At 38.3% G+C, this 23,396-nt stretch overlaps 2 protein-coding genes across 6 annotated transcripts in view; both read right to left on the bottom strand.

Moving 5' to 3' along the window:
- Positions 1-13,982, bottom strand: part of LOC132102695 (regulation of nuclear pre-mRNA domain-containing protein 2-like) — a 32,201-nt gene extending 18,219 nt beyond the window's left edge. For all 5 annotated transcript variants that reach the window (XM_059507297.1, XM_059507300.1, XM_059507296.1 and 2 more), the window contains exon 1: positions 13,706-13,982. In XM_059507297.1, coding sequence (XP_059363280.1) covers positions 13,706-13,907 — 202 coding nt within the window. In that variant the 5' untranslated portion in view covers positions 13,908-13,982. The remainder of the gene's footprint in view (positions 1-13,705) is intronic.
- A 6,207-nt stretch (positions 13,983-20,189) lies between these two features.
- LOC132102694 (A disintegrin and metalloproteinase with thrombospondin motifs 16-like) overlaps positions 20,190-23,396 on the bottom strand; it is an 84,665-nt gene continuing 81,458 nt past the window's right edge. The window contains exon 23 of the mRNA XM_059507295.1: positions 20,190-21,086. Coding sequence (XP_059363278.1) covers positions 20,971-21,086 — 116 coding nt within the window. The 3' untranslated portion in view covers positions 20,190-20,970. The remainder of the gene's footprint in view (positions 21,087-23,396) is intronic.

Genomic DNA, 23,396 nt, shown 5'->3' with positions numbered 1-23,396 from the left:
GCCATTTTGAAATATATTTAGTAGCAGAGCTACTGCAAGCGATTTTTAGTGTTGCAAATCCATTTATCCTTTGCTGAAATTTCTGCATCTTCATGGAGAGAGCGCGTCATGGTTGCTTAGCAACGGCAGACGCCTTAAGGGCGCAACTGCCCGAGCGCTTTGGAAAGAATGAGAAAGCGGCGCGACTAGCTTTTTCCATGCGTTTTTAGGCGCGACATGTGAACGACCCCTAACGCGTGTTCGAAACCCGGGCCAACACAGACTTACTTTATTTTTTATTTTATCCTTACTTCAGCCGCTACGGGTGATCATACCAATAACTTGTAATCTTTACAAGAATATCAGAATCATGCAATGAGCAAGTCTGCGTTTATTAGACACTTAATAATAAATCACATCAGTTTGTTCCATCACATCTGCAGCAGAGACCTGACCCAGGAAGTTGGTCACAGATCACACGGTAACCAGTTAAACCGTAACACCGGAGAGCGCCAGGATGTTTTCCTCTGAGGTGCTCGTGCATCACATTTGTGCTGTCGTGGTACACCATATCGGTTTTACAAAGGGAACAAAGGGCCATTTTATTTGGCCTCTGTTTAAAGTATTCCCAAACTTTTGATAACAGTGGTATCTGTTTTTGTGATAGAATGCAACTTCCTCCATTCCCAGTATGCCATTAAGCGAGATGTAAACAGTGTGACGCATTTCACGCACGTCAACGTATTTACACATTAAATCAACTCCATAGTGTTAAAAACATATTAATGCCTTATTCTACATCCTGTATCCTACCCAATACCTAAACCACTACCTTACTAACTATTAATAAGCAGCAAATTAAGAATTTATTGAGAGTTAAAAGTTTACAAGTGTTACCTATTCTGAAGTGTTACCCTAAAGTTCTATGTAGTCATTTTAACTGAACTCTGTGGTTCAAGCAAAAAAGGTTAGTTCGTTTGATAATTTTCAAGGTCAGTTTATTTATATAGCAGATTTAAAAACAGCTAGCGTATGCCAAAGTGCTGTACATATACAAATTAAGTAAATATAGAGATTAAGAGAATAAAAAGAAATGACTCAAAACAATCAATCAATACAAAAACACATTAACAAACACAAACATACATTTGCCAAGGAATACAGAAAAGTCTTCAAGCGGGATTTAAAAACAGGAAGGGAAGCCGCAGATCTAATGTCTAGAGGTAAGCTGGTCCAAAGTCTAGGACCGGCTGCAGAAAAAGCCAGATCCCCCTTAAATTTCAAGCGAGAGCGAGGTATATGCAAGAAGAGTTTAACAATGAAGCCAAGTAGTTTAGAAACAGATGGGTTTTCAGCTGTTGCTTGAAAATTGTCAGGGATTCAGCATTCCGGATAGGGGAGGGAAGATTAGTTATTTAGTTAGTCTGTAATGTTGTTGTCTGAGCATAAAAAAGATCTTTTCAAACTTTTCACTTTTTCTTTTCACTTTTCAAAAACTAGAGCCCGACCGATATGGATTTTTTGGTGCTGATACTGATATTGATATTAGGGAGTAAAAAAAAAAAAAAGCCAGATATCGATATATCAGCTGATATTCTTTGTGTATATTATACTTATTCAATGGATCACAAATATCACGGTTCATTTGAAATTACAGTTTTTGACCCACGGATCAGATCATTTTTCAGGTCATCAAGAAAAGAAAAATATTTCAATTTACCTTGCTTTACTACTAGATTAACTAAGATTAAAGTGACAATAGAACAGCCAATAAAAATGAGAACAAATACACAAATTACAAGCACATATAAATACAACAAAATACGTTACAAATAAAATAAGGTTGGCAGTATTCAAATACAGAAATAATAATTAGAGAAAATAACACTGCAGATAGAGTGTTAAATAAAAATCTTACAATTTTAATCACAGCTGTTCCGTTGTTTGATGATCATTAATCACAGCAGCAGTATTTATAGGCTGCTGTTCCTATAAGACCTGATGCAGGGATCCGATATAATGATCGGATGATGTCACATCTGATTTCTTTCTCAGCTGTTTTCATTCACTTGAGACATAACTGACTGCATTTACCTGAATGATTGTTGAGATGGGTATTTTGTGTGTCTGTTCAGAGGATTCAGTTCAGTGTTTGTGCAGTGTCTGAAACGCGTGTGCGTGCTTCATGTGTGTGCGGCTGTGTGCCTAGAGAACAGCGCACGAGTAACAAAGTTCCCTTTTGCCCTTTTTTTCTGGAATAGTTTAAAATTCGCTTGCGTGTGGAAATATGAACAAATGTTAAACTTATACTCTATTATTATGAGTCCACATATTTGATCGGTACTATATATTAGGGGGCACCGAAATTTCGGCCGCCGAAAATTTTCGGCCGAAATGGCATTATCGGTTTCGGGCCGAAATAAAAAAAACAGCCGAAAATGTAAACCGAAAATGAATGTCACCCGCCCCTCCCATCCGTGCGCAAGCGCTTAGGTTTCACTCACAGTCGAGCTGTTATCACGCGTCTGCCTATCAAAGATTAAGCATGACAAAGGGCTGTCACAATCAAAAAAAGCTTGTCACAAAAGCTGCACAATCGATCGGACCAACCAACACAAGTTTCGAAAGCGAAAATAGGGAATCGATTTTAATGGCCTTTTCTCGGAGCGCGTCCAGCTCGTCACTATACGCTCGCAGCGAACGCGCGTCACACAGCAACTGCAGGTTCTGACACACACCCACACACACACACACACACACACCCACACCCACACCCACACACCCACACACACACACACACACAGCCTATTAGTGCATAATATCAATGTAGCCTTCAGTAATGTTTTTCATTGATGTTATGGCAGTCCACATTGCTGACTTGTGCGCTTCTCAAGCGCCCTCTTTACGTTCGCCCTAATGCCTGTTTAGTTGTCGGTGGATTTGCCTATATTTGGTGTTGAAAAACGGATCAACGCCAAATATAGGCAATTTACTAACGATTCAATGAACACTTTGCCTATGTCTCAAAAATCGAACAGGATTTTTTTTTTCACAAAAGTGACAGCCCTATACGAGAGGACACCAAAGTTGCAATATGTAACATTCGTTCTGCAAAAATCTCCAAAATTGTGGATTTTTTTGCACAATTTTTAAAAAACTATTTTATTTGATGGAACATAAAACTTGAAGAATAATTATTATTTATATTTATTGTAAAAAATATTTTATGTTTTGTTATGTAACTGTTAATAAAAGTTTGATTATTATATTGTGATTTTTCAATTCAGATCCATTAAATCCAAGCAATATATATATATACGTTTTTAAAAGAAGCCATTTTCGGCTTCAGTTTCGGTTTTCGGCCAAGTGCATCCTAAATTTTCGGTTTCGGCGCAGAATTTTCATTACCAACCAGTGTTGTTTTTCATGTTTTTCGATTGTTTTTTCATGTCCGCGGGTCGAAGCAACCCCAATACAAATAACGTGATGTTTAGCCCCTAAAATTTACATTTTACCAAGGGAACCCTGCCAAAAATTAGTATTTTATCGCCCGGAACGAAACGCGATTGGGCTAGTTTTTTTGGAAAAACTGGCAATCCTGATCTGAAAGCACGTGCTGGAGATATACTACTAATCACAGGAGTGCCTTTACTGACAAGATGCGCATGAAAATCGCATTCGTTTTTTGCACAGCCCTACTTTAATTCAATTGAATCCCATTAAACTTTGTTCGGTTTAAATTTATTTCACTTTGGAACATTCATTCACGGACTTGCGCTCATTTGTCTTCACACACAGACAAAACTTATTAGAGAAGTGTAAAGTGTGAGATAATATACTTCTGTAAATAAATACAATATAAATTCACGTCTTGCGCACTTTAATGCGCTTTGAATGTAATGTGTAGGTTCCCTTGGAACTGGAATCATGGTGGAATTTCATCGCTAGGTCGGCGCCGGACTGCGGATTTAACCACCCATAACTCCCGTACCCCGGGGGGCTATCAACTCATTGTGGTCTCAGTCGAAAGAGGGCATCTAGATGTACACTAGGATTGCATTCGAGAGGGTTTCTCGAGCTGAAGGGATCCCCCTGAATTTGGTGCGGATTTGCCGTGCCGTTATGGAGATAAGGCCGTTCAAAGTTTCAGTGGTTTTCTATAGACTTAAGCTTTAAAGCGTTTCATCTAGGTCACCAGTAGCAAACAATGGAGCGTGCTCTGCTGGACAAACTAAGTAATTACACCACTTCAAGCATTTTATCTGCGTTATATGTTCTGTAAGATAACAATATTTCGGCGACAGGCTCATATTGGCCGATAATATCGGCAAAACTATATATCGGTCGGGCTCTATCAAAAACTACAACGAATGACTCGTTTGGACTAAAACGCATATTTTCCGGGATTTGTGATCTTACAAATATCGATGAATGGTACGAGACCTGGTTGAGCTATACTAGAGAAGGCAACGCAGGGCACCAAACTCCGACATTCATGTTTTGTCCCGCTCCCGCCCGCATATTCTCAGAACATCGAAGAAATTTACATGAAATAGTTCTGTAACTGTTTTCTCCACAACAATCACAGCATAAACATTTCAGATAAAATATTTGTTATTTAGGCTAAACATCATCAACATTCCCGAACTACAGTTATTTTTTACAGAAAATAAAGCATGGGCTGCTGTGTGTATGGTTTGGCATGGCAGAATGCAAGCACCTCTTCCTTCATTATAACAAAAAAATGAACATCTCAGTCATCATCTCAGAAAGCTCTGTTATAACACACAATGAATCTTTCACAATGTCTACAGTTCGTGTGTTAAAATGAGAGGATTTGTGAGCACACAATTTCAGCACTGCAGTGAGTAGATTCTAACTTAATCACCTCTGATTGGCCATTGCGTTCAAGAAATCAACAGCTGAGTCTGTGATTGGCTACATTGCGTAACCCTTTAAACGTGTTATAAATAGAAACTATAGGCCTATGCCTAGTTTGCACATTTCAATAATTTTAAAGTAAATATTGGTTGCTCTTTTTGCTTATGTGCAACAGATACATAATTTATAAGTTTTAGAAACTTAACGTTTAGATAATTTCTATTTTGTGAGTGTCCCGCGAATCATTTTTTTCTACCGCATCCTGCAAATTAGGAGCCAATATCTCCTTACTCAATTTTTTCTTCAGAGCCCTGCAACAAGTGTTATCACTATGTCAGAGACACACTAGCTTTCCCAAGGCAGATGAACTTGGAGTGGTTACATGAGTGGGTCATGAGTGGTCATCTGGGATTAAATCGTGCTCAAATTGATTTGATTTTGACGCAATATTTACACTTAAGCTTGCAGCAGGTGGCTATGGTAAGGGGCATGACATTTCCCGAACAGGTACAGAGTGCTGCCAATCATAACACACACTGGCCCAGCTAACCAATCACAGCACATTTCATTTTTCAGAAGGCAGGCCTTAAATTAATACAGGAACTATTCGAGCCGTTCATGTCAGACTGGGGAGAGAGGTGTTGTAATAAAGTAAAATATGTGAAAAATTAGGGCTGGGCGATATGGAGCAAAAACTACTGCAAAAACAAATATGCCAAATATTACATGTTTAGGGCCCTATGAAATGTTTTATTTTTTTCTTCACCATATGTTTTATTCTTACCTAATTCTGTGTTTTAGCATGTGTAATTGTTTAAATGTATAAAACAACTTAATTTGTTAATTTTTTTTTCTTAAAATAGCCTTATGTGAAATGTATTTTCCCCTCTGAAAGTCTGTGTATTTACAAATTTCTGGTTATCAAATGAAGGCATAAAACATTCATTTAACCCCTTAACTGTCACTCACGTTTTTGAAGATAGACTTGAATGTGCATGATACAAACCTAAATTTTTGGTTGCCATGTTTAATGAGACAAACACGTGAGGGGAGGGGGAACAAAATCAAGGAGGCGGGGGCGAGCACAGCAAAGAGAAGGCAAACAAGCAAAGTGGCGGAATCAGAATTAAATATAAACAAAGTGACATGACATTCAGCCAAGTATGGTCACCCATACTCAGAATTTGTGCTTTGCATTTAACCCATCCAAAGTGCACACACACAGAGCAGTGGACACACACACACACACACACACACACACACAACCCGTAAAGGTACCGTAATGACACGTGACATCAGGGCGTGACGTGTAATGTACGAGTCAAAAACGTTAGGCACGTTATACTTTCACTGAAGCAAGCGAATGATCTCGGCGTCAGCGCGGAAAGTGAGGAACTAACTGATCTCTGCTTCATTACAGTTTACACACTTTTTTTTCGTCGTGAACGTTGATCTTCCTTCAAAACAGCCAGTAAAAGAGTGGTGCGATAACGCGTGTCATCACTTCGACACGGCATTAGATCTGGCTTTTGTTCACACAGCGCTCGTTTCAGGTTGAACCCGGCAATGTTACTAGGTCCCCAACCCGGGTTCAATGCCGGAATCAATCCCGGGACGTGTTTGCTTTCACACAGAAGGCGACCCGGCAATGTTCCTGCAATATGCTGGGTCCGACGTGCAGTGTGAAAGGGGCTTATGTCTACACCCCCCACCCCTCAAATATAAAAAATATATTTCCCAATAGTATTGAAGGCTTCTACAAACTATTTAGTCATTAAACATACCACTGCATAGTTTTCTTTTCAATTATAAAACACTAGACAGAAACTCAGATGTCATATTTTATCACTAGGAAAATACAATAAGAGTAAGAAAAAAAAAAAAAAAATTTTAAGTTTGTTTGCCAATTACAGAAAATCCTGAGATTGCTAGAAATGCAGCATTTACAATGAATTACGATGCAAATAAGTGCTGATGTGCTGATGGCCACTTATACAGATGGTAATAACACAAATGTGCCATACAGTAAATAATCCACTCTCTCTATTCATAGAAACGCGTTCACTTTGATAGCCGTGATCATGCAGTAATAGCTGATTTGGGCTGATTTGCACTGATTTGGCTGATTTTTTACAGATGGTAATCATGCAGATACATTCACATTTAACATAAAACACACTCTCACATATATAAAAACTGTCGAAAATTAAAACAAAACAAACAAACTACCAAGACGCAGTTTCCAACCGTGAGTTATTCCATAACGGACGCAAACAATTCTGAACAATAAGGAATTCTAAACAAAGGAATTTTGATCCATATTACAACGTAATATCTTCGTTGGACTAAACGTGCTTCATGAGATGTCGTTCAGTGGACCCTTACCTTTCTAACTAAACCGGGATTTACAGCTGTGGATGTGTTTATGACTCGTTATTACGACTGATCTGGTATGTACAGCGTTTCCATTGTTCATGTTTGTATGTGTACTGTTTACACAAATGTAGCAAATACAGTCTTTATAAGCTTTCCATTGAAAAACAGCGATCTGTCGTCGATGCTTGAGACTTAGATCTTTATAATGATACATAGTTTGTCAAGATTAAATTTGTCCTGTTTCATTTAATCAATTCATAAACACTGACCCGTGCGAGTTTGGGGCATTTAGGACGCCCACATTTTGGTGCTGGCTAACAGGTTAAAAGCTTCTGTCATTTTTCTACTGCAATCTTGCGGTGAACCAACAACAGGATGAAGCACAGATCTGCAGTCTGACCATCACAGATGACAGTGTGCGACAGCACCACTCTCTCAGCTCAAATAACACATTTACTCAGACGTCAGCTCAGCTACCCTCATCAATGAAAGCAATGGAATTACACAATCATCTGCATAATTTAAGCATAACATTAAATGGCAGTTCACCTAATAGACTCATATGACTGATGTTGCCACTGTTTAAATTTGTCGCAAATTTGTTTCTTTGACCAACATACTCAATTTTGGGTAGAAAGTGGACATTTGCTTGCAACATTTTACTGAAACTTTCACTTATTTAATCCGACCGTAACAACATCCTAGGCATGATGGAAAAACAGCAACATCACTGTAGTCTGCTTCTATGGCGTAATTTTAATGCCACATAGAATTGCAAAAGTTTTGTAAAAGAAAATGAAAATTAGAGCCCGACCGATATGGATTTTTGGGGGCCGATGCCGATATTAACTCGAAAAGAGCCGATTTATAAGCCGATATTTTGATTTTAAAAATAATCTGGATATTAGACCCATTTCCTATAAACTGCACTTACACAACATTCAATAGCAAAATATCTGCCTGTTCTATGTATGTGGGCTGTATAAACCATTTTCCAGAATGGATTATGTTAAAAAAAAAAGCCTTAGATTACAATCTCAATGACTAAACAATTGCACATCAAAAGTATATATTTTTTAATGATCAAAAAACAGTCTGGTTTTAAACATTTAACACTTTTACTTTCTTCCAGTTGAAGCTGGTTTTAACAGTCTGTGTGTGTACTGTAAATAAATTATAATACTAAAGTTAAAGTATTTGCAGAAGTAGTCCCACACTTTGCTGCTACAGCATTCACCTTTTTCAGCCATCTGTAGGCAGAAAGAGAGACGGAGAAAGAATAAGCATGTGTATTAATAATATCACCATGTATCATTACTCATGTCATCATTAGAATTATAATAATAATAAACTGGGATCTCCTACATAGGTAAAAATGAGAAATATATATATATTTTTTTATTTGTCAAGCAATAGGTATTACCTACTTATATTTAACAATATTATTTCAACATTTTCCTATTATGTCTGTAAAGCTGCTTTGAAACAATATGTAAAAAAAAAAAGCGCTTGTTCAGCTCACATTTATTTACATGTCCCCTCTGGTTTAATCATTTCTGACGCACCTACTGTAGTTACTGTAACTACACTATATTTGCTCTCACAGACACATTCACAACAGACCCGTATATCTTCTCCTCTTCTCTTTGTGCAGTCTGAATCAAAACATCGTCTTGCCTACTATTACCGGAAGATTACGGAATCAATTCGAAGTTGAATGGTTAACGTTAGTGTCATGAACACACCGCTGTCAATTTTGAGAAGAACCACCTTCAAACAAGTTAATAGCAAGCATTTAAGGGGCCTGCTAAAAAGGAAGCTATATTAGCGTTAGAGTAACGTAACCAGCCTGAATTCACCAAATTGTTCTCTGGACCTGAGGGTAGCCTCTTCTTTCTTGCTTCTCTCTTAATTCTCATCAGCAGGACTAGCGCTATCGCTCGCTTCTTACAACGGGACAGATACATGTTTGCTGCTGGCCGAAAGGAGGAACAACAGAATATGAAAGAGCTCCCGCTAAACGTTTTTAAAACTCCGCCTACGCCATAGCGCAGCGCAAATCGCGTTGTATCTGAAGGGCAACGCTGAGCCCAGCGGCAAGCGCCGTGCATACTGCGTCCTGTGTGAAAGGCCCAATTACGCAGTCATTATGTGGGAAACACACCGCAATAGAATAAGAATAAATTAAACGCTAACGTTATAGTTTGACCTCCTATTAACGTTCGCGCTCTTCCACTGATAAACATGGTATTAGCTTTGTGGCTAATCTAATATAGCAATGCATTAGCGGCTGTAAGTGATGTTACAGAATATTTAGAAGTGATAATGATAGGACCGTTAGCTAGAACTACCACACAGTTTTTATATACAGGGTATGAACTAAATCTACAATCATTTCACATGAAGAACGACAGACTCACCGTCAAAACAGTAAGTTACATCTCCTTGGCTTGGCTGATCGTTTTCTTCTGTAGTGGATTTCTGGCGTTGTTGTTAACTTTGGAGCTGCAGAGCTCCCTCTGGTGGGCACACTATGCAACACTCATAACATGAGTGAAGCATGAGACTCTGTTTCTCATGTTTCATCGGCCGTTATAAATGCCGATGCCGATTTAAATGCAATTACCTTATATCGGCCGATAATATCGGCCGGCCGATATATCGGTCGGGCTCTAATGAAAATACTGGAGAATTTATTTTTATTTTTTTGCAAACAAAAATATAGAATTACAAATTAAAACAAAGTATTGCAAATAAAAAGATAATACAGAAATACAAATAAAGAAACAAAATATAATTAAAGCAGCGCAAAAGCGATGATTTTGCTACATATTTTCCATGGCCATAGCTACTAATTTATTTGCAATGCTGCTTTAATTTTAGATTTCAGTCAAGAGTGAGCTCGACACACCATTTTTTCCCCTTTGTGCTTCATTATTCACTTTCCGGCGTTGTTTTGACATGGAGGTGGAGTCAAAGGACTGGGGGTGTGAACAACAGCCCTGGACACGCCTCGCTGGAAGTGACGTCATCGGCCTGGGAACTGATTAAGGCACCGTCGTTGAGCAGAGGCATGCGGGTGGATCTTTTCCTTTTATTCACAAGCATTAAATCATGCATGGTTTTGTTTTATTAACTAGATGTGTATTAACAGCGTTTGCTCAGGTTCAAGTTAGAGATCAATTAAAGTGCTAAATATGCTTTACGATCATGAAAATACCCGAGTCCCAACTGAGTTTACTGTCTTGATGGTTCATCAGTCAACACGTCTCTCGTTTTTCAAAGACATTGATTTTATTCAAGCCTGTTGTACTTGCCCCAGTCCCTTGACTCCGCCCCATGTCAAAACGAGTGGTCGACTGATATTGTTATTTTTTGACAGCCGACATCTTGGAAAGCACGGGGGGGGGGGGGGGGGGCATTAGCTGATGTAAGGTTGATATTATTTTTTCTTTTTTATTTATATTTTAATTTATATTTTAGAAATCTGAAGTCATTTACATTTAGTAATTTAGCAGACGCTATTTGACAGCAAAATCATTTGACAATGGATTAAAAAATTAATTTGTAAAATAAACATACTTATACTTTAGATGTCAAAGTATTTTTAACAAATAAATAAATATTTATTAAAATATAATTAAAAAGGAAGTGAACATTGTAACCAACAGCACTCAGTATTCTGGGAAGTTTGTGTGCATTGGGAATAATATTTTTCAAATAAAGCCAGGTTAACACTCATTTTACATACAGCACACAGTGAAAATTACACAAATATGACAGTGGGCAAATGCATAAAGTGCAGCATAATTTGAAATCATGAGTTTAAAGTTTAAAGCATTGAATTCACTCGGACAGACCGTTACTCTGAGAACATGCGATCATGCTGAATATACACTTTACAAGATCTCACAGCTGGATTCGACTAAGTTTGCAAAGTTTGTGAAATTAATTGTTCATCAGTCATTCAAAGATTTGTTCAAATCATATAAATGTGTATTTGCTTAACGATGACAGTAAACGAGAATGTATTATAATGTTTACCTTTCTATTACTAATAATATAAAAGCAATTGTTATAATATCTTTTGTATACATTAATTCCTTTGTTAAACCATTCTCTGATCATTAGACAGACTTCTATCCGTATTTAGACAGAACAGTTAACACCGACAGTAAACAAGAGCGAGAGTGTGAGCACTGTGTCTTCAGGCACTGCGTTCTCAGCACAGCAAAATAAAGCAGAAAATAAAAAAATAAAACATGGGGCAAGCAGAAAAAACTTATCGGCCGATATTTTAAAAAAATGCCAAATATTGGCCGATATATCGGTCGACTAGTGTTGGGCGATATGGTCATTTTTCAAATCGTCATATCGTCAGCCCGTGAGATCGACGATACACAATATTATCGAGCATGGGTGGAGCAAGAGAGAGACTCTTTGTTCTTGTCATAGCATAACTATTTGGTGTTTTAAACCGTGCAGGTGCGTGAGAGAGAGCCTATGGAGTCACCAATAATAAAAAAAAAATTACTTTCAAACATACGGGCTGATTTAACTAACGTTAAATATAAAAATACTGTATTTAAAACAGCTAGTTCATACATAGTCGGACGCAACTGGCATATCGCACGTCCGCATCTGCGCAGGGAAGTTATCAATCTAAATGTTCTGCAAAATCAGTCAACGGTGAAAATCAATAGCAGATTTCATTTAAAGTCTAACAGTTAAACACTAATATTGGGCATAAACGAACATTTAAATATAAAGTATTTAAAACAGGTAAGTTGATATATTTGTAGTAAAGTTGAATTGAACTGATGCATCAGTCATACAGCGCTCCGGACCGCGCTCCGGAAGGCGCTAGATTGAACTTATTATCCATAGTGGTTCGCACGTAGTCCTTCTACGTCACCACCACATAGTGTGTTTTATAAGTTAAGTGATCAGTCTTTAAGAAAGGGACTATGTGAGAACCATGCACTATGGATGATAAATTCGCTCTGCCGCCTTGTTAATTATTTTGTCTTTACTTTATTTGTGACACCAAGAAAGAGTTAATCTCTCAGGTATGAGAAGAGCGCGTTGCCGTATAACAGCCATTAAATGTGTGGGACACCAACTCGACGTTTTCTATCTCTTTCATTTCATGGATTTAACGAATTATCCGAGTCAAAGCGTTACAACTTCACCGACTATGCTCTAATCCTCCTGCGCGTGCGAGGTGTGTGTGTGAAATGTGGGCAGTGAAATTAAGTGAAATAGCTAGGCAGTTTAAAAGCCGAATTATAATAAGCAGCCTAATAAAAATAAAAATAATAGTTATTATTATTATTAAAATCTAATACATTAATAGGAAAATGAGCCTAATATCGTTTTGATTATCGACAGAGAATTCTGCTTATGTCGATATCTCTCACGATCGTCGATACACGATACTATTGTCTATCGGCACAACCCTATGGTCGACCACTAGTCAAAATCATGCTGGAAAGTGAAACGCGCAAAAACGATAAGCTCTGGCCATGGAAAATGTGTTGCAAAATCATTGCTTTTGCTTTATGTTTTGCAATTATTTACATTTGCATTTATTTTTGCTCAAGACATCTATTTTCTTTTGCAAATATATGTGGCACTGAATTGACTCCATAAGCTTCCTGTTAATGTAACCTAAATTTACTAAACTAACATGATAGATAGATAGATAGATAGATAGATGTGAACATAAAATACAAAAGCTATGCTCAGTATCTCATGCACACAGCTCTGGACCAAAGTATGGATGAACTTATAAAACATAAAATCAACATTATATAAAATGAAGTGCAATGTGTAACGCGGACAGCAGGACAGATAAATACAGTGGTTTATAGCATACATAACCTCTTATTTAAGAATATGATTATTAAAGGTTGCAGGCTTTAGTTGAATCAATGAAAAAAACAAGCAACAGTAAGAAGAACAAACATGAGAAGTTTCTATACAACCAGACTTTCGTCAGACATTCGTCACTAACCATAAATAACCACTAACACACGAGACTAAAGGATCAAGACACTCCATACACAATACATTCAAACCCAAACCACACTGACATCCCATGTTCCGTGATCAACACTGAATCACTATCTGAGCTCCACACTCCTGTTTATGAATGCGAGGCTCGCGCATACTGACTTTGCATCAGATCTACTCATGCACAATGCTGCTAAACGCTCGTAAGAGCTGCTGAACGATGACAAACTTTCCGTTTTAAATGCCCAGGCCTGCAGACTGATCCAGCACTGAGCCTTTAGTGTAAAACATTACACCATGCTGGAGCTCGCTTTGCACGCGCGACTCACTTCACATCAAACCCTGATATTTCTCAAACGCCCTGCATTGAACACAAAATGCATTGTCATCGGGTGTGCATATAGATCCGTCCGTTTGTGCGTGTTTGTGTTCATTAGCAACGTTAGCAACTCACATTTCTTCAGCCACTTCATCCAGCAGCGCACGACGAGGCTGTGATGTTTCTTGTTCTCGATGCACCACGAGGATAATCCCTGGATGGACTCCATCGTATTGGTGACTCCTTGAAATCTGCGGTCTAGCGATGACTCCAAAGCGGTCGACGAGCCGCGGCCACCGCTGTGACCACTGCTGGCCGCTCCGGGTCCGGCCGCCATCTTTCCTTCACTCCCGCAGCGTCGCGCTGGAGGATTTAACCGCGCTACACCAGCAGAGGGCGCCGCTGCACCGCTACACACCGCCAGCAGAGGGCGCCGCTGCACCGCTACACACCGCCAGCAGAGAGCGCCGCAGCAGCGCTACACACCGCCAGCAGAGGGCGCAGCTGCACCGCTACACACCGCCAGCAGAGGGCGCCGCTGCACCGCTACACACCGCCAGCAGAGGGCGCCGCTGCACCGCTACACACCGCCAGCAGAGGGCGCCGCTGCACCGCTACACACCGCCAGCAGAGGGCGCCGCTGCACCGCTACACACCGCCAGCAGAGGGCGCAGCTGCACCGCTACACACCGCCAGCAGAGAGCGCCGCAGCAGCGCTACACACCGCCAGCAGAGGGCGCAGCTGCACCGCTACACACCGCCAGCAGAGGGCGCCGCTGCACCGCTACACACCGCCAGCAGAGGGCGCCGCTGCACCGCTACACACCGCCAGCAGAGGGCGCCGCTGCACCGCTACACACCGCCAGCAGAGGGCGCAGCTGCACCGCTACACACCGCCAGCAGAGGGCGCCGCTGCACCGCTACACACCGCCAGCAGAGGGCGCCGCTGCACCGCTACACACCGCCAGCAGAGGGCGCAGCTGCACCGCTACACACCGCCAGCAGAGGGCGCCGCTGCACCGCTCATGATGCACATCAGTAATGTTTTTTTTTCTTCTAAGGCACATTCATAAAAGCTAATTAAATGTCCTAATTGAATAATGACTTAATGTAAGCCTTGTCTTTGAGATCAGGCCAAAGTGTTATACATTTTTATTTATTTTTTTATTTTTTTATCAATACTTTGCACTTTAAAATAAACTTTTACATTTCTGTTCAGAAGTCCCTATGAATGACACAAATTAATTTGTACTTCTAAATAAGTGATAAAAAGCAGTTGCAAAAATGCACATCGCCTCAGCACCAATAAAATGTGCAACACTTAAAATTTTACACAAAATATATGATATCTAATTAAAGTAAATTTAGGGGCACTGAGCTTTGATGTTTTTCAGACCTGGGAGAGTGCTGTGCACTTACTTCCTGTCATGTGCACGCTTTTAAGTGGCCAAAACCACAAGAGTGGATACTGGAACAGGACCTTAGTAAATAATTCCAAACCAATACTTTTGTTTAAAGACCTACTGATTATTCAGCTGATAAAACGCATAAAAAACAAAAACAAAAGACTGACTTGACTTACACTTACAGTCTAGCGTTTCTTCTCACAGTCACACGAGGGCAGCAGGCGTCTGGTGTTGTCTTGACTGTCAGTGAAACAAAGTAGTGCACAAAACTATCACAACTGGTCTGTACCTGCACACTGAATATGAATACACAAATACAGGCTGTTTTAAACACACTATGAATTATTTTGATAGTGCTTTGATTTACACAATTTGCATTCTGGAATGGCTTGTTTACATGACTTTTGTTGTACTGTGGCAAGATCAAGCCAATAAAAATCACCAATGGATGTGGACCAGTGAATACCCAAAAACTCTGATGTTCCAGGGGTCTTTGAAAAATCTATTGGACACAAGCCTTTCTTGCAAATGTTCATGTAAACGACCTGAAGCAAAGAAACAAATCAACAGTAGTGCTTTTCTCTATTTGTTGTTAGTGTGTGATTAATGTTGTTGTTGAAGGTAAAAAGCTTTTCTAGAGTTCCAGCAGCATCAAGCAGAGTAGAGAAGATCACTAAAAAGGACAATCTGGATGGTGGGAGTCTGAGAGGGTGTGAAGAGAGGTCAGGGTGCATTAACCCTGACCCTAACCACTCACTAACTCTAAAATCAGACAGAAAAGGCAGGTTGATAAGAACTTTGTTCAAGCTTCAACCTCAACCTTAACCTCACAATCTAATGATAGAAATGTTGTTCCAAGAACAACAAAAGGATATTGATCCCCAAACGTTTCCCTGCAGATATCAGATACTAGTTAATGGTTAAGTGTGCTCATGTTTGTCTAACAGGAAGGCTCTTCCAGATCCATATGTTGTTGTTTAGTTCATATGTTGTTGTTTAGTTCTTTTTATAATGCTCAGTGGAGACACATCCACTACACACTGGATTGAACTATTACCAAACCTCCTCCATATCTGATGATGGATTCAGAAAGGTTGGTGAGATGATCTTCACGATGACCAGGAACACATGCAGAACCAAGTGAGCCCATCACAGCTGACCAGCTGTAAATCAGCCTGATCTGTCCTCGTGTCCAGGACTGTTGTGTTGTTGATAAGCTCCTTCATTTCTAGTTCTGGATCTGATTTCCAGTGGATGAATAGTTCTCTGAGCTCATCTGTTCTTACTGTCTATCTCAGAAAGTGTATATTAATATACACAATTTAGGGTCCTGTTTTGAAATACCACATCCGCCTCAGTCCCAAGCACAGCCTTAAGCCGGACTCCTTTGTCTGTCTGCTGTTCAGATAATCACTATTTAATACTTCATATAATATACCTAATCCGAATACATCAATTAACTAAGATATGTTTAAGTCACTATGAAGGGACAAACATTTTAGACACAATATTGTCAATATACACAAGCTATGCTAATATGAAAACAATACCAAACTGAGTCCCAGTACCACTGTTGTGTGTCCAGTCAACACTCTGGTGTTTGAGTCGACGTTTCTGACGTCTGGTGAGTTACTGATTCAGTGGCCCATTCAGAAAGACAGTCACTTGATTAGTCGTTTTGAACAAATTGGATGATCTAAAAAAATTTTATATTTGAAACATTAATCACATAACATTATGTAAGTGCAGAGTAAATGCATTCATGCCACCTGCGAGCTGCATTCAACAGTGTGTGAATATACTTATACTACTCCAAATGCTGCATCTTTGCCACTTCTGCAGTGCAAAGATGGATTTTTTTTATACTTCATTTGATTGGTAATAGCCCTGAGATGTCTTATTATTCCAGTTGCATCCTCTGAAGTGAATGGGTGCCACCATGAGAGTCCAAACTTCTGATAAAAACTGGATTATGGACTTTGCATCATTTAGCCAGAAGCAATGGTTTAAAGATAAGATGTTAACTGATGGACTGGAGTGCTGTGGATTATTGTGATGATTTTATCAGCTGTTTTGACTCATTCTGACGGCACCCATTCACTGCAGAGCATCCATTGATTAGACACTGATGCAGTGCTAAATTTCTACAAATCTGATGAAGAAACAAAACTACAAATCTACAAACCGAGTACATTTTCAGCACATTTTCAGTTTTGTATTAACTGTTCCTTTAAATAATCAGTTTTCTTCAAGGTTTAAACAAAGAGATTGAATTTTATTAATTTTTCTTTTGCAAAGACTTTCCCCCATTACTGCAGACAGAGCCGATGCTGATCATGATCACTAAGGCATCACTTCAACAATGAAGGGCATCGTGTAATTACGAGAGCAGCAGTTGTTCCTCACCAGAGTTGCTTCAATAATATTCAGAACATTCATCTAAACTTTCAAAAGACTCTAGCAAAACATGGTTTAAGTCTTACCGAATGTCTTCAGACATTAATAACATAAAGTGATGTATGTGTTTTCTGTTAAGGTCTTCACAGAGCTGTACGTTAGAAGCCGGTGAAAAGCTCACAAGTCATATTAATTCCTGAACGCGTTCCAGCGGCCTCGTCTGACTCCATCTGGAAACAATAGCACATGAAGAACAAGAAAAAGCTCTGACTCAGCGTTAGCGAAGCCGGATCACCAGCAATCTTCATATCTTCATTCCCAAGGCCAAGAGAGAAAGACAACACAGCTTGTAATGTGATAGCAATGTGACACGCATCACGTTTAATAAGAACTGCCATTTATAACAAATCCTGCGTCCACTCTTCAGAATAGCACTCGCTGTGGACGAGCGATTACATTCATCTACTTCTGCTGTACAACAAATGCAAATACTGTAAAAGATGTTAGACACTTGTGCGATTCAGCTCCCTCAATCCCACAAGTGCAGAGTCTCTCCATCAGACCAAAGACAGATCAACAGTTCTCGGCAGTCAGTGTTGGGAAGGTTACTTTGGAAATGTAATAGGTTACAGATTACAAGTTACCCTATTTAAAATGTCATAGTAGTGTAACTTTTTTAATTACTTTAATAAAGTAATGTAACTAATTACTTTTGAGTACATTTTGATTACTTTTATAAATTTCTGATGAATGTTAATTTGCAACTGTTAATCATCTTCAACCATTTTACACCATGCAGGTTAAACCTTACAGTAGTGCTCAATACTGTCAGACTTTCACCATCCTTCATCACTTAAATTAAGATGATCACATTTGAACACATCCACCACACAATCAGACTTTAGTACTGCCTTTTACTTAGAGATTGATCTGAAGTTCAAAGCAGATTTAAAATCAAAAGAAATAGTTTATAGATACTGTTTTTGAAACCAAATCTTTGCATAACTACAGGCATCTAACTGCATCTAACAATGGTTTGGGGAAAAATAGTTAATAAAAAAATAAAAGCATATACATCAACTCAAATACGGTTATCTAATAAGCATGTGTCCTATTTTGTGTACTAAACTCCTGAAACATTGGTGTCTTTTTGAAACACTGCTGTCTCTTTGTATATGATATGATGATAGTTTCTCAAAATAAGTAAAAAATGCTCATGAAGTGACTGTTCTAGAGATTAATTTCCATGAGGGGCGGACTGGGAAAAAAATAGGCTGGGAAATCTCACACGCATACACCCACAACCCATTCTGAAACATGGACAACCCTATTTTTTTTTTTGGACCTGACATGAAAAAGATTTGAATCCTTAGGTTGGGGGACTTGCAACGTAATTAAGAGTTCTCTCCTGAACTGCACCTTCACTTCCATTATCCATCCATCTCCCTCATGACTTTAATACTGAAGATTTTTATTTGACTTTTACCATGTTTTGTGAGTGCAATTTTGTTTTTTTGGCAAATAAATTACCACTTGTATTTATTTTTACTACAAATTCCATAATTAAACCACGGTTAGTGCCATACCATAGGCTATATTAATTTTCCTAAAGGTTGTGTTTTTGTATGCACTAGCTCCCCCTAAACCTATGATAAAATATGATGATTTGTCTGCTAACTTACGACTGTAACATTACAATAGATAATAATGACGTCGTTTATACAGTATTTTGAGTGATTGCGAGCAGTGTGCTGCTGCTTGACTAAGTAAACAAAGACAAAACTACATTAGCATATTTACAGATGAAACTGACCTGCACCTGAAACCCTGAACAGAAGTGTCGCTTCTCTGCTCCAGCTGTGCGCTTACACAGTTCACTCCGGTCTCTCTCTCTCGCATTGATTACTCGGAGTCTGATCCAAACCGTTCGGCGGAGGCGCGAGCCCAACCATTGCCAGTCACGACTAACCGATTCATGATTTATTAGAGATTTAATTATCGAATGGCGGATTCGGAAATAATCGCTTTAGTATATTCGGCCTGCAATTATACAATAACAATATTAAAGTAGAAGGCCAAATCGTCTGCCAGGCCACCGGGAATAGTCCCGGTGTTCTGTCGATTTGTGCTGCCTTGACGAAAAATGCTACCTCCCATTAAAACCAATGGTAGCATAATTCGATAGCGAAAAGTGTTACCTATCAGATTTTGCTTCATGCATGATATTAATAAGGTGTGAGGCTTTATTAACATGTACACCTACCCCAACCCTAAACCTACCCTTACAGTATGATAAATACAGTGTTGGTAGCATAATCTGATAGGTAGCTTTATTTGTCAGAACACCTGGTTCTCCCGATGTCCAGTCAGCGCCTGATTTCCACAGACACGCAGAACGTGTATGATTCATATTCAGTCTTTTTGCGGCTTAATATTCACAGACATCAGTCCATATCGGGTTTGATTCAAGTGTACTGACCTACTTTTGATTTATTCGTCCAAAATGTGGCATATTGCGTCCGCGTTATAGGCTGAATTCCATTTTTATGACTGGATTCTACTAATGTGTTTTCCGCGTCTCGGAGATTATGGGCCATATGTCTTAGTGCAATTTGGGAAAGAAAAAGCTGTATGTGGATGTGTGTAAATATTCAAATGTAATCCTCTTTGTAATCGTTACAATTTTCATAAGTAACTGTAATTTAATTACTCATTTTTTCTTAGTAACTGTAACTGATTACTGTTACATTTATTTTGTAATTAAATTACGTAACGCCGTTACATGTAACTAGTTACTCCCCAACACTGTCGGCAGTCGAGCGGTTGCTAAAAACATCCCGCGAAGAAAGCTGACTTTGTTAAACGTGACACTTCTTACAGTTCATTAAACTAGTTTAATTGGCATTTTTTTTTCCTCGAAAATAATGACACCCAAATATGTAACAGTACAGTGAAGGCACGATAACACATACAAAAATAACCAATCGTGCAACTACACCCAAAAGTTAAACAGGAACATAAAAGCCGTATAACACAATGTTACAGCAGAAGAGCATTCTGGTATACTGGAGTATTGTTAATAAATAAAAGAATTAATATCAATCATACAAAAGCGCTGATTTATTGTGATGTTAATTTAAAACCCCTGTTATGCAACAGCTGCTTGGCTGCCATTAATATTAACATATAGCACCAAAAATGAATGTAGCTCTACTACATGACTCCATATTCTTCTGCTGCCATTATGAGACGCATTTAGTCCATTTATGTGTGAAATAATGAGGCATGTTCATGGAAAAACATAACACATGTCCATGCATTTGAAGCTCCATGACACATAATGAAAGGAGTCCTCACACCCTCACTGACACGCTAACGCCTCCAGAGGGCTTTGTTGATGATGTCATTTCCTGCAGAGAGCGGCACACTGACAGTCTCGCTGTTCTCGGCTGTGTCATTCTCCAGATAAACAAGCCACTCTGAGTCTTTAATAAAGTCTTTGTGTTCAGTATGTGTTGAGCTCAGCACTAGAGAGGGCATTGCTCCGCTCCATCCAGGGCTCAGAAGGTCATGGTCAAACATCTAGAGCAGAAGTTCTCACGGGTTCGTGTGAGAGCAGGACTTGCAGCATTGCTTCCCGTAGAACTTGTGGTTGCAAACGCCATGCTGCGGCACCAGATAACACCAGCTGAAATGATCCTTACAGACTTCATCTGCACAGAGAAACACGGTGTTACGCAGTAGCTTGGGATACACGAGAGTCACACTTTAGTTTGGGGAGCAATGCTCAGTAATAACAAACCATGGTTACACTTTATTTTAAGGTGTCTTTGTTACAGTGTAATTATACATTTGAGTACTGATTTAAATAATTAGCCACATGTACTTATTATATGGTTAGGGTTAGAATGAGGGTTTGGTTTAGGGTTACTTGCATGTAATTATGCATAATTCATTGCAATTATAACAGTTAGTACATGTAACATGTAACAAGGACACCTTAAAATAAAGTTAGCCAAACTACAACTTTTGCCTCAGTAAACTCCTAATTTGCTGCTTATTAAAAGTTAGTTGTTAAGTTTAAGTATTGGGTTTAAGGATTACGGGATCTACAATATGGTCATGCAGAATAAGGCATTAATATGTGCTTCATAAGTACTAATAAACAGCCAATATGCTAGTAATATGCATGCTTATAAGCAACTAGCTAATAGTGAGATTTGGTTCCTAAACAAAAGTATTAACCAACATGTTCTGCGTACGTTTTAACCATTTCATTTCAACCAATTTGTAAATCACAAACAAAAAAATAGATATTAGGCAGAAATCTTGTTTTAGTATTATATGCTTTTTTTATTATTATATGCTATTAAAATATTTATTAATAGCTTTTATTTGCATATTTTCAGTTTTTCAACTTTTTATTTAAAGTTTAGTTACTTACTATGTGTGCTTTTGTCATTTTTATTATTATTATATATTTTTTTATAATTCCATTTAGCTTTATTTTCATTACAGTTTTAGGAAATGTTACTTATTTTTTTAGCTTAGTTGCCAAGGCCACATTTCTAATTTTTGATTAAGAATTTTTTTTAAATCTAATATTTATAACATATTTTTTAAAACTTTAATTAAAACACCAAAACATACTATCAATAGTAAAAATGTCAATTGCCTTTCTCTCTCTCTTTCTCTCTTCAATAGTAAAAATGTCAATTGCCTTTCTCTCTCTCTTTCTTTCTCTCTTTCTCTCTATCTCTATTGAGAGTTCAGCAAATGAAACAATATTTAAAGGGATTGTTCACCCAAAAATACAAATGTTATGTTTATCTGCTTACCCCCAGGGCATCCAAGATGTAGGTGACTTTGTTTCTTCAGTAGAACATAAACTAAGATTTTAACTGATAGATAAACTGTGAAAACTGCTAAAAAAAAATACAATTATTTGACATATAGCAACTTTTTTTTTTTTTACAGTAACGCAAATAGTTACTTTCCCTGGTAACGAGTTACTTTTATTATAGAGTAATTCAGTTACTAACTCAGTTACTTTTTGGAACAAGTAGTGAGTAACTATAACTAATTACTTTTTAAAGTAACGTTCCCAACACTGGTAAAGACACAAAACGATCAGTCTGTGCAAGAAACTGAACAGTATTTATATAGTTTTTTTAACCTCTGATTCACGCAATGTGCAAACTGTTCAAGCTCTCCGGAGCGAGTCCTCCTAAACGCGTTCTCAACCACAGGCGAGCAATGTGTCTTCTTCTTCTTCTTGCTTTATGGCGGATCGCAGACTTATAAGTAAATTAAAGTCACCTATCTCTCAAGCAGACCATTGACACTCTATCTACAATCTCAATTAGGAGTATCTTTGGTCCACTTGAGAGATAGGTGGCGGTAATGCACTTATACGTCTGCGATCCGCCATAAAGCAAGAAGAAGAAGAAGAAGATGCCGCACGCGCCTACTTAAGACAGATGTACATTGCATGAATCAGAGGTAAAAAAAAAAAACATTTAAATACTGTTCACTTTCTTGCACAGACTGATTTTTTTGGGGTCTTTACACATCAGTGTATCATCATGAGATGCAGGGTTTAATTTGGTTTTGTATATGTATGTTTTTTTTTTGTGTTTTTTTTTTGTATGTTTTAGCTGTGATTCCCATCCACTTAAATTATAAGACTGACAGACTATAAAAGTTTCATTTAAAAATCTCAGTTTATGTTCTACTGAAGAAACTAATTCACCTACATCTTGGATGCCCTGGGGGTAAGCAGATAAACATCACATTTACATTTTTGGGTGAACTATCCCTTTAATCAACTGAATTACAATAATATAATGACATTAATCCCAATTAATTATTATGATTTACTGACAACACTAATTTCATTGGTTTAATTTTAAGAACTAAAATATCTAAAACTAAACAATGAAATTAAAATATTAAAAACAGCACAGACATTTGAAAATTACTTTATTATTAAAAATTATTGAAACTTCCAACTAAAATTGTAA

The sequence above is a fragment of the Carassius carassius genome, chromosome 24, assembly GCF_963082965.1.
Source record: "Carassius carassius chromosome 24, fCarCar2.1, whole genome shotgun sequence".
Taxonomy (NCBI): domain Eukaryota; kingdom Metazoa; phylum Chordata; class Actinopteri; order Cypriniformes; family Cyprinidae; genus Carassius; species Carassius carassius.
This window is presented reverse-complemented; position numbering and strand designations above follow the sequence as displayed.